Consider the following 16,877-nt stretch of genomic DNA (forward strand, 5'->3'; position numbering starts at 1 on the left):
AATTTGGGGTTCCTTTTCCTTATTTATTTACCTGATTTGGTAGAAAGCTCAGTGAGGACAGGAACCTAATCCCTGCCTAGTATTTTGTAGGTGCTCTATAGACACATTTTGAATGAAAAAAAAAATGTCTGGGAGACTAAGTGGTCTTGCTCTGTTTATTATATAAATGATAATTATTGAATGAAAATATAGAATGAATGCAAGTCAAAAATGGTCAGTAACACAATACTAAGAAGCAACCAGTCAGACTAAACTTTATTGGGGTAAATGTAAAATCCTGTGCGTTGGTTTAAAAAACAGTTAATTTCATTGTATGGAGTCAGGGAACACTGGCTCGAAACCAATTCATATTTCAAGTCCTAGGGGCCAGAAGAGGTGGCTGAAAAGGTAATGCAGTCTAAGCGACATCAATAAACCCACTTATTTCCGTGTTAGAGGGAATTATCTCACAGTACTGTCCTCCAACACCACCAGCCGAAATTATTACCACTTTCTAAATTGCAGTGGAATACCCCACTCGTTCATTCATCCGTTCATTCACAATTTAGTGAGTATATTCTAGGCACCAGTATTATCATTGGGAACAAAATTGTCTCTTGAGGTTATGGAACTTAGTTTCTGCCTCCCAGAGAGAAGTGATTTCTCTTTCAGTGAATGTGTTGACGGAGAAACGAGTTTGTTGTTTATTGAGAGGCAGTGAGACGTAGTGGTTAAGAACCCAGTGGCTTCCAGTTCCAGCTCCAGTACTTAGTGATTTGGGGCAAGTTTTAAAAATGTCTCTCTTAGATGATGTGATACAGAATTGTACACCTGAAATCTATGTAATTTCACTAACAGTTGTCACCCCAATAAATTAAAAAAACAAACAAACAAAAAAAACTAATGCATAAAATAAAAAAAAATAAAAAATGTCCCTCTGCTTCAGTCTTCTCATCTCTGTAAACTGGAGACCAGCATAGTCCTACCATGTAGAGTTGTGAGAAGTAAGTGAGTTGCTGTGTGTAAATCACTTAGAACAGTCCATGGCACGTAGTAAGCAAGTACTTACTACATAGGTGATGAGCCGTCCATCAATAAAATTGTGTTTTCTGGGGGGCCAAAGGCTAGAAGACAGATCGGGAGTGGGGAGAAGCCGTCATAGAGGGAGCCTGAGAATTCACAGCTCAAATTGTTTTATTTTGCTTATATGAACGATTCTTAATTGAATTTGGACTTGAAAATCTTGATTGGAGAGTTGATGACGTTTGTTTTATTTAGTCTTCTATTTTGGGCTAGAGAGAAACTAATCCTCTTTAGAAATATTACCGGACAGTTGTTTTTGTTTTTTTCCCTTAATGCTTACAAACATACATCCTTTGGAAATAATGAAATGAACGCCATCCATAAAAACATACTTTTGCTCTTGTTTTGTTTTAGTGGCAACTGAAGTATCCTAAGCTAGTTCTCCGAGAAGCTGGCAGCGTCCCCGAGGGGCTCCATAAGGAGGTGCAAGCAGCCTTTCTCGCCCTGCACAAGCATGGCGTCCTCTTCCGGGACCTGGTGAGGGTCCAAGGCAAAGATGTACTTACTCCGGTCTCTCGCATCCTCATCGGTAACCCAGGCTGCACCTACAAGTACCTGAACACCAGGCTCTTCGCGGTGCCCTGGCCCATGAAGGGCTCTAACACGAGATACAGCGAGGCTGAAATCGCTGCCGCCTGTCAAACCTTCCTCAAGCTCAATGACTACCTGCAGGTCGAGACCATCCAGGCGTGGGAAGAACTTGTCGCCAAAGACAAGGCCAGCATTGATGCCGTGCCGCTGTGCATAGGTCCAGATTTCCCCAGGGTTGGCATGGGCTCCTTTGATGGACAGGACGAAGTGGACATTAAGAACAGGTCTGCATACAACGTCACGTTGCTGAATTTCATGGATCCCCAGAAAATGCCATATCTGAAAGAGGAGCCTTATTTTGGCATGGGGAAAATGGCCGTGAGCTGGCATCACGACGAAAATCTGGTGGAAAGGTCAGCGGTGGCAGTGTACAGTTACAGCTTCGAAGGTACAGTCTGCCCGGGGGACGAGCAGCCCTGAGTGTCACATGACCAGAGTGGCGCAGGTTCTGGAGAGCATGCATCCGTGAGCATGTGTGCGCATGTGCGTGTGTGTGCACACGTGTGTGTGTGTGTGTGTGTGTGTGTGTACTACACGGGTGCTGTGTGTCCTTGTTAGGTTCACCACAACCGCATAGCTGCAGAATATACATTTCTCTTTCTCCTCTAGCTGCTCTGTCTGGCTCATTGTTGGACTGTACGCAGATAGAATATTTTCACGTGTAAGCACTGCTGTCATTTTGTCTTTCCCAGGCCCAGGAGAGCGTCATCTTGGTTTCATGCAGCCAACTGCCTTTCTGTAAAGCTCAGCGTAGATCGTACAGTTGCTATAATTAACTTGCTGATAAAGGGCTGGGAAAACAAAAATCTGTCAAATCTTTCCAGGTTCCCACAGGTGCACATTTCCAGTCTTGCCAAAATATTTTATTATGGTTGACATCAGTGTCTTGATGGGAGTGATTTGTGAAATATGGACGTGTTCTTGCCTTTATACAGTTTTGACTACTGTCCTTCCTCGCCAGATGCAGTGGAGGTGGGTTTTGTAGGCAGACATTCCTCTCTTCTCAGGAAATTCTCCAGCCCCTCTATCAGCTCAGTGGTTTTTTGACCAAACAGGGTTGCTGTGGTGAATTGGTCCTTGCCCTTTCTGAAATCTGGTCCCCTTGGAATCTGTTTTATGTCCCACCCAAATTTCCCTCCTTCTGTTGTTCAGTTTCTGGGCATTTGGGGTCTTCATTGTTTTTCAGAACGGGGCCATTAAAAGGGTAGTTGACAATATCGAGGACAGCGTGACCACTGTGGACTTTGTGTTTTGCCTGATCATTTGAAACAGGAACATAAGACACGGGGTTGGCTCTCTTCCACTTGTTTATTGAAAGATGTTTGGAAAACAGGAGTTCTAGATATCCCATCAGGGAACCGAACTGGAACTTTAAAGGGTTGTTGTCGTCTGACAACGAATTTTTTAACGGGATTTTGTTGTCATTTGTTTTTCATTTACTGAAACGACTGTTTTGGAAAAGGGATTTAAAGAAATTCTCAAGGTTCTCTTTAAACTTCTTACCATTTCCCAGCCTCAAAAATTTCCTCAGAATAACTAAAATATTTTCTAACTTTACCTTAAGTCTTCCGCCCGAAACAAGGAATGAGTTCAGCGGTTGGAAATTTCACTGCTTTCTCTGGCATCTCAAATAATGATGCTGACCTCAGAAAATTGCTTGGAGGGGATTTGATGCTGTCCTAATGGAAAGAACCCAGATCCTCTGATCTTTAATAAGGCTTTGCCAGGGGGTTAAGAACTATCACATCCAAGAACTCTGATGTGAACCAACAATGGCGTTTGTTAGTTTCTTTCCTAAGGAGACAAGGCTCTGAAACTGAGGCAGCAGCCTGTGATAGCGCAGCTTGCTACAAAGGTGTCTTTGTACTCCCAGGTACTCTGGGCCCCAGGTTAATGGTCCTATTGTCCTCCCAGAGTGTGGGTGATCAAGTCGTTTTTGAAATCTAGAATATCTTTCAGAAAGGAATTTACATTTTTAATGAATAGTTTCTGCGGTCAGGAGCAGTGAAGACTGATAAAGTGTACGCATACACATAAATACATAAAGGTTTATCCTCGCAATTATCACAAAGAGGAGGGAACTGCCGAATTCGAATGTGTAAGAGCAGCGTAAGTCCTTTGTTTTCTTAAACCCCGAGATTCTCAGAACTCGAATAATAGCAGCAATACTGGGGAGCTCTTCCTTCCTCAAGCACCTCCTATGCACCAGCCACTGGTATAAGTGTATTAACTCATTTCATTTTTACAACAACCCCGTGAACGAAATAACTACTGTTGTCCCCATTTGACAGATGAGGAAACTGACGCACAGAAGGATGGTGAACCTTCCTAGGGTTATACAGCTATTAATTAGTTGAGCTAGAGTGTGAACCCAGACATTCTGGCCTCAGAGTCCTAACAGCTGAGGCTGAACTCAGCCTTGTGAGCAGTTAGTTCCTATCCCCGCAGTATAGCGACCTCTGGGATTTAGGGTTTTGAAATGTCCACGTCCAGATGGGTTCGGCGAGTGTCCTACTTGCTCTTTTTTGCAGATCCTGATGCCCTCTGTTCTCCCCGCCCCCTTCCTTCTCCCCACAGCTTTTGCTGTAGCTGCTATACAGGCTCTCAGATGACTGAATGCATTAGCTTATTCCATGAAATGGAACCTTTCTCTAGGTTTTTGGCTACGTGTGTGATGTTGGGTCAGAGGGTGTATAAAGCATGTCCCTTGAAACTTTTTGGTGGGTGCATTTCTTCCAAGTGCCTTCTTCTAGGTGACAAGTTATATGTCTGTTTCTCTAGTCTCTTTATCCTCCCGCCAGAGCTAAGTAAAAGTGGACTTGAAGAGATCCATTTGGGATAAAATCATGTTTGGGGTTGGGAAGGGCTTAAAAGGGAGCAAAGAGAGTGGGCATTTCAGACAACTGGACTGTTCTTTTTCTGCCCTTGAACTTGGTTGTTGAGCATTTGCTAAGGGAAGTTCACCTTAAGAATTGTTCCTACAAAGACAGTGTTACAGAAAGCGTTTCCTTCCAAATAAGCAGAAATGGTGACCAGTAGTTATTGTTTTAAGTGATGTTTTTGAAGGTGTTCCAGTCTAAGAAGAGGTATAGGAGCATATTAAACAATGGGTTTTTAATGCCATCTCCGCTAATTTTATATGTATCCAGGAATAACAAGCAATTGCCAGCAAAGCTAGAATAGGAAAACCCAGTACTCTGACATTTGCACATGGTTCCCCAAAGCCGAACAACAGAGTTGTTCTAGATAGGATGGAGACTCCAAAGGTAAATCAAATGCCGTTCTTGCCTGGGGAGGATAGGTGAGATCAGGTGTGCTCTTGTGATTATAATGATGAAATGATAAAACGTCAGATCTGAAAGGGACTTTTGAAATCACCTAGTTCAAGCTTCTCATTTCACAGATGAACATATGGAGGTGGGGAGAATGGAAGTGATTTGTCCACGGTCACATGGTCACTTAGTGGCAGGAGAGTGCTCCATGCCACAGGAAAAGCTCATGGTCAATGCATTGGAACTTCAGAAAAGAAGGGATTACTTCCTGCTGAAATTAAATTCAGGTAAAGCTTAAGATCTTTCAGGACTTTGCTCTCAATACCATTTCCCAGTGACACCTTCATGTAGATTTATGAGTCAATCATCCTTCTTTGGTTTTTTTCTGAGTAGAGGTCATTGAGAAGTAATTCGTATAGGATATGTGTAATTATGTACTAAATTCATTGGCTTCACAAGCTCTTCTAGTTAATGGATATCTCCAGTAGGAAGATTGAAATGGTACATTTTTAAATCAGGAACGGCTTTGGAGAACCATGTGTAAATAGTCAGAGTATTTGATTTTCCTATTCTAGAGTTGCTGGCAAATGCTTGTTATTTCTAGATGTAAAAAAAGAAAGAAAGAAAAGAAAAACAGGCAAATTTTAGCAGCGACGGCATTATAAACGCATTGTTTAATATGCTCATACACCTGTTCTTAGACTGGAACACCTTCAAAAACATCACTTAAACAATAACTATTGGTCACCATTTTTGTTTATTTGGAAGGAAGCATTTTCTGTGACATTGTCTGTGTAGGAAAAACAATTCTTAGGATATTTAAGTGCCAACATATTGCCAAATATTGCAGATTCTTGATATTATTCTCTTGGTCTCTCATGAAGGGCCAAAGAGGAAAAGGAAGCGAGGCCCATCCATGTCTCCTGTTGTATATGTGAGAGGCTAGAAAGTAGGGACTTTGAAATAATTTTCTTTTAACTCTACATTTTCCATTCATGTCTCTGACTTGGGAAAAGTTGAATCCACTTACGGGTGGACATTTGTTTCCATAATTGTTAAATCTTTATTTTGAACTGAGTAGCTTTGTAATTCTTAGGTCATCTTTGAGACCATGAAAAAAGCTACATTGTGATTGCACCTTAGAGTTTTGGGACATTCATCTAAAAAATGCTGTGGTATTTAAAGTTTTGCTTAGCCTCCCAGCATTCCTGGTTAAGGTCTCAAAGCTCATGTACCTTGTTTATTTTATTGTATCGTACTGTGTCTTTTCAGTTAGTTTTGAAGTCACTTACACTGCTCAGTAAAACTTATTTGTTCTTAAAAGTCACACACATATATATATTTTTTACCCCCTTGAAATTATTTATTCAGTTAACAGTAAGCATCTCCTTTTTGCCAAGCCCTATTCTAGATGCTTAGCACATAACCATGACCAAAAGTCCCTGCCCTCACAGAGCTTATGTTTTAGCAAGGGCAGACAGAAAATAAACAGCTAAGTAGATTGTGTGACCAGGCTGAGATACAGGCTTACAGTTTCAAATAGGAAAGTCCGGTTTCCTTTCGAAGGAAACATTTGACCAAAGACGAGAAGGAGAGAGAGAGAGAGAGAGAGAGAGAGAGAGAGAGAGGCAGCAGGCTACCTAGAGGGAATCTGGAAAGCCCAGAGATGGAAGACGGTGTTGGGATGTTTCAGAGGCAGCAAGTGTGGATGGGATAGAGTGAGAGAAGAGGAAGGCACAGTAACAGAAGCGAAGACAGGTAGGCAAGGCTAGGGTGGGGGGTGGGCGGAAGATAGGGCCTGGTAGTGCTGCGTACCAAGTGCTGGACTGCACTTGGCATTAAGATGGGAGACACTGTAGTTTTGAGTGAAGGGAGACAACACTGGAAGCAGGAGAGCTGAAAGAGGCGATTGCAGTAATCCAGACTAGAGATGGTGGGCCAGATTAGAAGAGGCAGAGGTGATGAGAAATGTGTTTATACACAGCCCCATCTTTGCACCAGAAAAGAGTCGTGCTGTGCCGTGGCGGTGAGAAAGGGAGGCCAGCACTGACAGCTCCCATTTGCCAAGAGAAGGCTAGGCCAACAGGAATGCCGAGGTATCATTTCCATACAGCAAGCCGCACAGATTTAAAGTTTACCATCTCGTGAGTTTTTAACACAACTGTGAAACACCATCACCACAATCAGGTAGTGAATATATATGTCTCTACATATCCGTTACCCCCAGAAGTTTCCTTGTGCCCCTTGGTAACCTCTCTTTCTGACCCTCACTTGCTGCCTCCTCCTCCTGCCTCAGCCAACCACTGATCTGCTTTCTGTAACTACAGATGAGTTTGCATTTTCTAGAATTTATGTAAATGGAATTATACAATATGGATGGACTGTTTTTTTTTTTTTTTGAGGGGGGTGGTCTGGAGTCTTTCACTTAGCATAATTATTTTGAGATTCATCCATATTATTGTGTATATCAGTGGATTGTTCTTTTTTCCTTTCTTTTTTATTGTGGTAAAATATACCGTTTTAAGCATTTGTAAATGTACATTTCACTGGCATGAAATACATTCACATTGCTGTGCAACCATCGCCACCCTACATCTCCAGAACTTTTCCATCATCCCCAACTGAAACTCTGTTAAATACTAACTCTCGGTCCCCCTGCTCCCAGCCTCTGCCGTAACCACTGTTGCACTTTCTGTCTCTGAATTTGACTACTCCAGGTCCCTCAGCTGGAATCATGCAGTATCTGTCCTTTTATGCAGGGCTTATTTCACTTAACATCATGTCTTCAGGGTTCATCCATGTCGTAACGTGTCAGAATTTTATTTCTTTTTAAAGATGAATGAAATTGCACTGTATGTATAGGCCACATTTTGTTTATCCATTCATCCATCAATGGACACTTGGTTTGTTTCCCTCTGTTGTCTGCGGGGAATAATAATGCAATGAGCATTGTACAAATATCTGTTTGAACCCTTGGTTTTAATTCTTTTGAGGAAATAACCCGAAGAGAGATTGCTGGATCAAATTATAATTATATGTTTTCCTTTTTTAGGGGCCACCATACTGTTTGCTACGATTGTTCCATTTTACATTCCCACCAACAGTGCAAAAGGGTCCAATTTCTCCACATCAGTGCCAACGCGTGTGTGTGTGTGTTTTAGCAAGTAATAGCCATGCTAATGAATATGAAGTCATTTCTCATTGCATTTCCCGAATGAGTAGTGATGTTGAGCATGTGTTCATGTGCTCGTTGGTCATTTGTGTGTCTTCTTTTGAGAAATGTCTATTCAGGTCCTTTGCCCATTTTCGAATTGGGTTGTTGTTTTTTTTAAGTCATTGAGTTTTAGGAGTTCTTTATATACGATGGCTATTAATCTCTTGTCAGATATGTGATGTGCAAATATTTTCCTCCAAGAATGGCTGAATTTGTAATGATGTATTACTGTGATGAGCAGGAGATACGAGGACGCATTGGAGTGGAGCAGGCTGTGTCTGTCGCCTGTGACGTAATTGGGCAGTTTAATCCTGTGCTATTGAGTGACATCATTCCTATTGCTGTTAATTAGCTGTGGGACCTTAGGCAAGTTCAGTTTCTTCCTGACTCAGTTTCCTCATGTGTAAATAGTGATAAGAACCAAGTGAATCCCACCTCAGGATTGTGAGGATTAAATGCTTATAAAGTGCTAAGAATATAACAAGTGTTTATTTTTAGCTCATGGTAAGTATTCAATAAATGTTATTTTTAGTTTTTATTAAAGTTACACATTCATATAATTTTAAAAAGTCAACTATTTCTGTGAGGTTTGTTAAGAAAAATCAGCAGTTATTGATGCCTTTTCTCCCCATTTTCATTTCCCCAGAGGCAATCATTTATATTCTTTTCTTTCAGGTAATGATTTTGATAGTTAATAACATACTTGCGTTATTTTGGGCATTATTAGTGGCTTCCTGATATGGAAAGTGAGGATTTACTGAGCGCTCTTTTCTCTCCCTGTCGGCATACACATGCCCACCCTTCAGACTCCCCATAGTCCTGTGATAATGGTACGTTGTAACTTTGGTTGTGTCAGCATTCAGCCTTTATAGTTATCATGTCCATGGAAATGCTACTCAGAATCTTGTCATAAACTTTGATTGGCTTTCCTTTTCTTTATGACTTCTTATTTTTTTCCTTTGTTAATACTGGTCTTGAGTAGTTTTCTATGTAGTTATCACCAGTTAAATCCTATGCTCTCTACCAATTGTCTAAATCTCTCAAGAGCTTTCAGAACCATCAGATATTCTGTCAATTTCATTTTCATGGAGAAATAGCTACCAGAGTTTTCAAATCTGCTCCGCTCTGGATCGGTTACCTTCTATGGCTTCCCGCCCCCCCCCCCCCATGTGGGATTTGACGTTTGGGGTGGCTCTGCAGAGAAGATGAGCATACATGTTCCATTTTATGATATCCCTTCAATGTAATCCGGTGGATTTCCTTCATCTGCTTTGTTGAGGACTCAGATTCCTGCATCCCATGTGTTTCTCTTTCCTGACTTGTTTCTTTATTTTAGTGGAGCATATATATCCTTTAATTTTTCTTGAGAAAGGATGCTTAAGTGGTTACGTGTCGAGACCCCGAATATCTTAAATTATCTTTATTCTACCTTGACGTGAATAGATCCTTTTGGTGTAGAAATCTTGGTAGGAAATGGTTTTTCTTCCCAATTTTCTTTGGAGGGCATTACACCGAAGTCTTTTATCTTCCAGTGTTCATGTTGAGAGTTCTGATTTTTCTTTATCCTTTATGTGACTATTTTTTGTTGGATTTTTTCCTAATGTTTTATCATTTCACAGTGATATTTTTTCATCCATTATACTGATATTTGGTAGGTCCTTTTAATCTGGGAACCCATATCTGTTAATGTGGGATATTTTACTTTATTTTTTTATTTTTTGGGGGGATATTTTCTTGAATTACTTTGTTAATTATTTCTTCCTCTCAAATTTTCTCTCTAGAGTCTGCTGGACGGTCCCTCTAATTTTCTTATTTATTCTCCTATTTTCAATATTTTTGTATTTTTAAATCTGCTTTCTAATTTCCTTAACATTATCTTCCAACTGGTCTATTGAGGTTTTTTTTTTTTATTATTTTTAAGTATTGAAATATAACATAGATCATTAATGAACAGCTTGGTGAGTTGCCACAAAGTGAACATATTTATGGAACTAGCACCCCGATCAATGAATAAAACATATAAACACCCCAGAAGCACTCTCTTCCACAGCAGCAACCACTGTCTTGACTTCTAAGACCATACATTAGTTTTACACATATTTGAATTAGAATTGTAGCTCTTTGAAGGCATGGTTTGTGTCTTGGTCCTTCTTTGTGTCTGCGTGTAATGGACAATCCGTAAGTATTTGTTGCCCCAAATCAGTACTCATTGTTTGTTCTTGAGTAGTATGTGCTGTTCAGCTGCATGGTGATTGCTCTCCAGTAACTCTTCGATTTCTGTAACTACAGTATCTGCTTAGAGTGAGGATTCTTTTTATTTCAAGTAGCAAATATCTGACCTACATAGGCTTAATTTAAAAGACGAGGAATTACCTCACTACTGAGACCAGAGGTTTCATTGGCTTCAAGTGGACCTAGTTTCAACAGTAGTAGTGTGATCAGTTTCCAATTTCTGGTCCTTCGTCTTTTGGCTCTTCTGTCGCTTTCTTCTCTTGAGGAAAACCAACTTCTCATCGTCTCCTAATGATTTCCCTCTAGCTTTTATGGTCACCCTCTTTCTTTTTCGTGAGTTTTGGGAAGAGAAATTAAACACATACTTTGAACCCTGGATAAAGCTTTGCCTGAAGCTAGATGAACAAATAACTAATCCTCTTTTGATTAATCCAGTTTGGTTCTGGTCTTCTTCTATATTATTTACAACATAAAGGTTTCCTGTAAGTGTCCAGAACTGTCTTTGTACTTTCCTGAGGAACTGCTGTGTCTACTGTTAGAAGCTTTGGTTTGGAGGATGTATTGTTTCAGAAGTATTTCTGCTTCCTTTCCTGATTTCATATTATACTTTAGATAATATAGTGGTTTTGAAGCTTTAGCTAAGAGCAATTTTCCTCTCCTTTTCTCACTTTCACTTTTCTCCACCAAGTCCATGAAACTTGATGTAATGAGGTTCTGCTATGTATGTGAATATTTATATCTTTTTTTTTTTTTTTTTCAAATGGTTAATCTGAAAGCTGACAGAGCCAGAATGATGTTGAAGGACTTTAGATTTTTCGGGAAGGAGTTTTCACCATTTGTCCTGAAATCCCAGAGAACTTATAATTAATTTTACAGTTTTTCTCTGAAAAGAGATTATGTTTGTCCTGAATTGCTTGTCTTAAAGGCTTCTGAGCGCAGCTTCTTGTTACAGATTCTGAGCTGGACTGATGAGCTTAACCTTTTTCCCTTCTAACTTACCTGAATTCTTCCCAGGCCATTGAGTCCTCATGGAATCAATGAAGGAGGAGCTCAGTGTCGGTAGCAGGAGTGACAACCAACAGGGAAAGCGTTTGGTCCTTGTAGAACTGCCACGGAGGATTTTCCTTGACTGACCTTCCCTAGGGATACAGTCCTTCCGGAGTGTTTCCCAAATGTTCTTTAGCTTTCACCAGTTGCCATTACTTTGGAAACCTGCCCAGAAAAATGATACAAAGTCTGCACATGGAAGCTTCTGCCTCCCAGAGCGATCTTTCTGAACAACAGGTCTGCCCTGTGAAGAAGTGTTGAGTGTCTGCCATTTCCTCAGTGGAAGTCTAGATTCCTTGTTGGTCACAAAGCCTTCCGTGTCCCGGCCTCTGCCCTCCTCTCTAGCCTCTTCTCTTGCAAATCCATGTCATTCATGGGACACTTCTTCAACTCAGAATCGTTTCTGTTCTTATACACGCACCCGCCATTGCTCTCCTTGAATGTGTCTTTCCAACCTCACACCTTCCCTTTTCACCTTCTCTCTCCCTCCATCTTTCTTTCTTTTTTTTTCTCCCTCCATCTTTAAAACCAGTTTTCCCCGTCCCAGACGCTGGAATGTCATAGATCAGGGCTGGACAGAGAAAGCATCGTTAGGCTTCATATACCAGCTGCCCATCTGTAACTTCAGGGTTTTTCCTGCCTCAAGATCTGTGACGTGGATAGGAAGGGACCTGCTATTAATACTTAAGCCTCTCTAGGCTGCGGTTAAGGGAGCAGAGAAAATATTTTGCAAGGCCAAAGTCTTAGCTATCTTAGCACTCGGCCAAAGAAATAGGGCTATTTTTTAATGTGTGGTGTTGATGAATATATATTTACATATCAGGGACATTACTGACATATTACTGACATGGTATTAATGGTGTGTATTAGTAAACATGGTACAAAATTTCAAGTGATTATTTGATTAGAACTGTCATCTCTTCCTTCATGCTCAGGCTTGTATCTTCTTTTCCTATGTAACGGCATATCGCTTTAAAAATGTAAACAAAATATTTGATGGCATTTATCTTTTATTAAATGGAATTAATTTTTTTCTAAAAACTTGAGCATAAAAAATCAAATTAGCTAATTTGGCGGGGGTGGGGGAAGTCTTAGACATGTGTAACTTACATTTAAACTTTGCATTCTTTTGGATTTTGTCCCATCTTTTCCTTCTTAAACAATGTGGTTAGTGGGAGCTGGGAATGGACCAAACACACTGAGACACTTAAAATCCTTCCAGTGTTACTGAGGCTTAGAGGCAAGTAGGAGCCGACCGTCTCTGCTTGTTTCCAAAATAACACGGGGCAAGAGTAATCACTTGCAGTTGCAACAGATAATTACAAGTTGATTTTATTGAGCAAGTGAGCAACACTATACTTATGCAATAAAAAATTTATCCGACCTACAGCTTCCCTCCTCCCTACCCAGCCCAAGGGGGAAACAAACCTTCAGCAAAACATTATTTTAATGAGCGCATTTCAAAGGTGCTGGATTTATGGGACACATCAGGAAACACTGATTGCAATTACTGTCTCTGTTTGTCGTTCAAGACTTTATTGGTGCCATATTGAGAAAAGTGCTAGGATGAAAGTGAGAGGGGAAAGCAGTCGAGCCGCCTGGTAGCCTGTAAAGATTACCACGTATTAGCATAACTGTACTCAGTGGTATGAAAACCGTTGTCTCTGTAGCTTAAAATCATTTCTTGTACAGTTAAATTGATGTGACCAGAGAGGGAAATAGCAAAAAACTTCTTAAAATATTTCTGTTGTTTTTTCACGTGCTACTGGCTACATCTGTTGTCATGTGGGTCCCCCTAGAATGAAGCCGCCCGACGCTTTGGGGTATCACAAATAGGAACATATGATTTCTCAGATCAGTATTGTTTTGCTCAGTGGATCTGGACGTCAGATAACTTAGCATGAATGATTGTGTTGTGTGCTAGTGTTCATCACATCCCATGAGTAGGTGGTTGTCACATTACATCACCACTGTTTTAGCCAGCCTGGGCTTCCTGACTATATGTGCAGGAGAGATCTCTGTCAGATCACGGAAATCGGGGCTCTAGAGCAGGGCTTGGCAGATGTTTCCTTTAAAGGGACAGATAATAAATATTTCCAGGTTTGTGGGCCTCATTTGTCTGTGTCTTTGCTATTCGATCATGCTGCTAAGTGTGAACACAGCCATGGACAGTGTGTGAATGAATTGGCGTGAGTGTGTTCCAGTTAAACTTTGTAAAAAAAAAAAACAGGTGACAGGCCTGCTTTGACTGTGGGCTGGAACAAGGGTCAGAGACTTAAATGCCTGTAGGGACCAGGCAGGTACCGCAGATGAGTGACGTGGCTGAAAGGGACGGCCAGTAGCAGAGAACCCATGCTTTGTGTACAAGGGGCAGCTACTTCTTACCTGTCTCCACTTGTGACCTGTCTCCACTTGTGTACAAGGGGCAGCTACTTCTTACCTGTCTCCACTTGTGACCGGCTCAGTGATAGCAGATACTGTAATACAAGAATAGCTGGAAATGTATAATTTTATGCAGAGTACATTTGTCGGTGGGCAGCTAGCTTAGATATGTTAAGGAAATCAAGTACAGATCAAGCTGTGTACCTTTGTGAGCTCCTTTCTGCTCCCTGGGATCTAGTTTTGCAAATTCTGGTATTCTTAGGTGTAGCTCTGTATTATATTTAAATAAGAACTTCCTGGACAATGTCATCAGAATGGAGAGAAAATAATCCAGTTCTGATGTCGCTAACTAACCCTTCTAGTGCCCACGCGCACATCAGTAATTGATCATACCATCTTTCCTGCAGGGCCTGGAGACAGTTGCAAAATTCTTCTCCACCAGGGCTCAGAAAAATCACAACCAATGAATTAGTTGGGTCCCTTGACATGTAAGGTATTTGTCGTCCCTGTTTGAGAGGACTCTCCTGAAAGTGTTTTTGGGATTAACCTAGAAAATGGCTTTGGACATTTCACTGTATGATTTTATTCTAGCTAAAAGCGGCTTAACTAAAGAGTATTTGAGAAAACATCTATCAGAAATAACCACAGATATGAGAAAAGGTGAGATTCTGTTCCTATGGCAATGTCAGATTTTAGATTCAAACTTAGGGAATTGAAGACTATCCAAAGTTGGATGTGTCCTTAAAGGTCATTTAGTACCATTCCTTCCTTGAAGAGACCATGAACTTGAATTTCTGGTCTGATTTTTTTCACCATACCTGTGCCAAGTCACGTGAATGAGTAGTTATAAAGGGGAGTTCCTTTTTTCTTTTCTTGGACTGCCTTTGATCCTTGTGCACAGTTACTGTAGAGTAAGGCATTTGGAATTTGGGGGTGCTGTGATGGGGGTGTGCCATCTTCGATGCATGTACTTCTGGATTGTGTACGTGACATGTACGTGATGCAGCCTAAGTAAAACACGCTTTAGTGTTCATTTTGATCACATAAAACTTTGCATCTTGTCTTCCCTCATCACTTCTTACTCTACCTCTGTGAGTATAAACCCTACTTGTCTTTCAAATTTGATCTTCTCTGAGAATTCTGCCCTGATTGTTCTAACCCTCCCTTCTCTACGCTGTCTTCTCTACACTTCTTAGTATTGAGAACTGCACTAATTTAGCAGTGGCATGCCTTTATGTGATTTGATTTAATTTGTGGTGGTTTTTTTCTTTGTTTCTTCTTCCTGAATTCACATTTTCTTTTCTTGCCATCCAGCGCAGCGAGGACCGTGAATGGTGTGAACTGAAAGAACATTTTGTTTTGAAGCGAGCAATTAGTACAAGTGTTCCTTGAATGCTTTCTGTGTGCCAGTGACTAGGGCTGTAAATGGATGAAACAGAAAAATGAACCCTGCCCTCAAAGATCGGAGTCTTAGTGGATTCAAGTCTAATGGAATTTCACGTATTCTCTCACTTATAATCCTTGATGGACATTTACTGGATGAAAAGCTGCCCTGGGGCATAGCTCTGTTTCATTCACTGATTTACCCCTGTGCCTGCGTCAATGCCTAGTATATAATAAGTGCTCAGTAAATATTCCTTAAATGAGCTTTTACAAGTTTTTATGGAGGGCCGTCTCCCTGCAGGACTGTTACTGTAGGCAAATTTTTGTGTGTCCTTTCTGCTTCCTTTACGTGTCTCTCCCACACCTGTACCCAGCCACATAGTTCTCCTCTCAGAAAAATCGGTTTACTGTATCTTTCTTGAACTATAGGTACATATATACAAACACGTGTATCTTTGTATTTCTCATACAAATTATAGCCTATTAGTTTCTTTCTCTTAAAAATATATCAGGTAGTTCTATATTGGTTCATAGTCATATTACTTTTAGTGCCTATGTAGTATTTTATTGCCTGGACATCTCATAATGTATTTAACGAGAAACTTATTGATGGACATTTAGGTTATTTATGATCTTTCACTCATGTAAACAGTACCACAATATATATCCTTGCTCAAAAGTCATTTTGCAACCTATGCAAGTAGGAATTTTAGTATATATTCATTAAAGTGGAACTGAGGAATGCTTCTAAGTTCCAAGAGTTTGTGCATTGCAATTCTGATAGTTATTGCCAAGTTGTCCTCTACAGAGATGAAGTGTGCCATTTTGCTAACACCGTATTTTATCAAAGTATTTGATCTTTCCTGATCTGATAGGTGAAAAATACCTATTGTGGCTTTAATTTGAACTTCTCTTAGATGACTAAGTTTGAACATCTTTTTATAGGTTTACAAACTCATTTTATTACCTCTTAGTGTTTTGCCTTCATAACTTTTGCCCATTTTTCTATTTGATTATTGATGTTATCTTATTGATGTGTAGGAGCTCTTTATATAGTGAAAAAAAATTTCCTGGCTATGCTTGCTTGTTTATGTTTTCATGTGAATTGGACAATCAGCTTGCCTAGTTACCAACCCTATTCATCTGAAAATCGGTCCTAGTGGTATTTTTATTCGTGTCAAATTTATAGATGAATTTAGGGAGAAATGACATTTCTGTGATGTTTAGTCTTATTTCCCAAGAACTTAATATGTCATTACATTTGTTTGATATTCTTTTGTGTTCTTCATTAATATTTTAAAGGTTATCTTCACAGAGAGATTGCATGTATCAGAATCTTACTAGATGTTTTTATGATAATTTTCTGAATTTGCCTATTCTTGAGATTATATTTTTCCTGGTTCACTTGCAGATAAACATCATATGTGCAAAAGAATATTTTTTCTTATTAAAAAAACTTTTACTTCTTTTTGTGTCTAATTGGGGCTCCTCTGTTACGCAACTCCAAAGGGCACCATTGTGTTGGCTGTTCTTCCCAGAATAATGTTTAATCATTGTGGTGATAAAGGACATTGTTTTCTAATTCTGATGTTTCCCTGTTAAAATATGATGCTGGGGTTGGAGTTGAGATACATCAGTATTTTGTCATCTTAAGGAACATGATAGCCAGTTATTTCTATCTTACGGAGGTTTTT

General features: G+C 40.1%; 1 protein-coding gene across 2 annotated transcripts in view; it reads left to right on the plus strand.

The window, feature by feature from the left end:
* FTO (FTO alpha-ketoglutarate dependent dioxygenase) overlaps positions 1-16,877 on the plus strand; it is a 341,005-nt gene that overhangs the window by 100,364 nt on the left and 223,764 nt on the right. For both annotated transcript variants that reach the window (XM_033128825.1, XM_033128827.1), the window contains exon 3: positions 1,417-2,041. In XM_033128825.1, coding sequence (XP_032984716.1) covers positions 1,417-2,041 — 625 coding nt within the window. The remainder of the gene's footprint in view (positions 1-1,416; positions 2,042-16,877) is intronic.

The sequence above is a fragment of the Rhinolophus ferrumequinum genome, chromosome 15 (assembly GCF_004115265.2).
Source record: "Rhinolophus ferrumequinum isolate MPI-CBG mRhiFer1 chromosome 15, mRhiFer1_v1.p, whole genome shotgun sequence".
NCBI lineage: Eukaryota > Metazoa > Chordata > Mammalia > Chiroptera > Rhinolophidae > Rhinolophus > Rhinolophus ferrumequinum.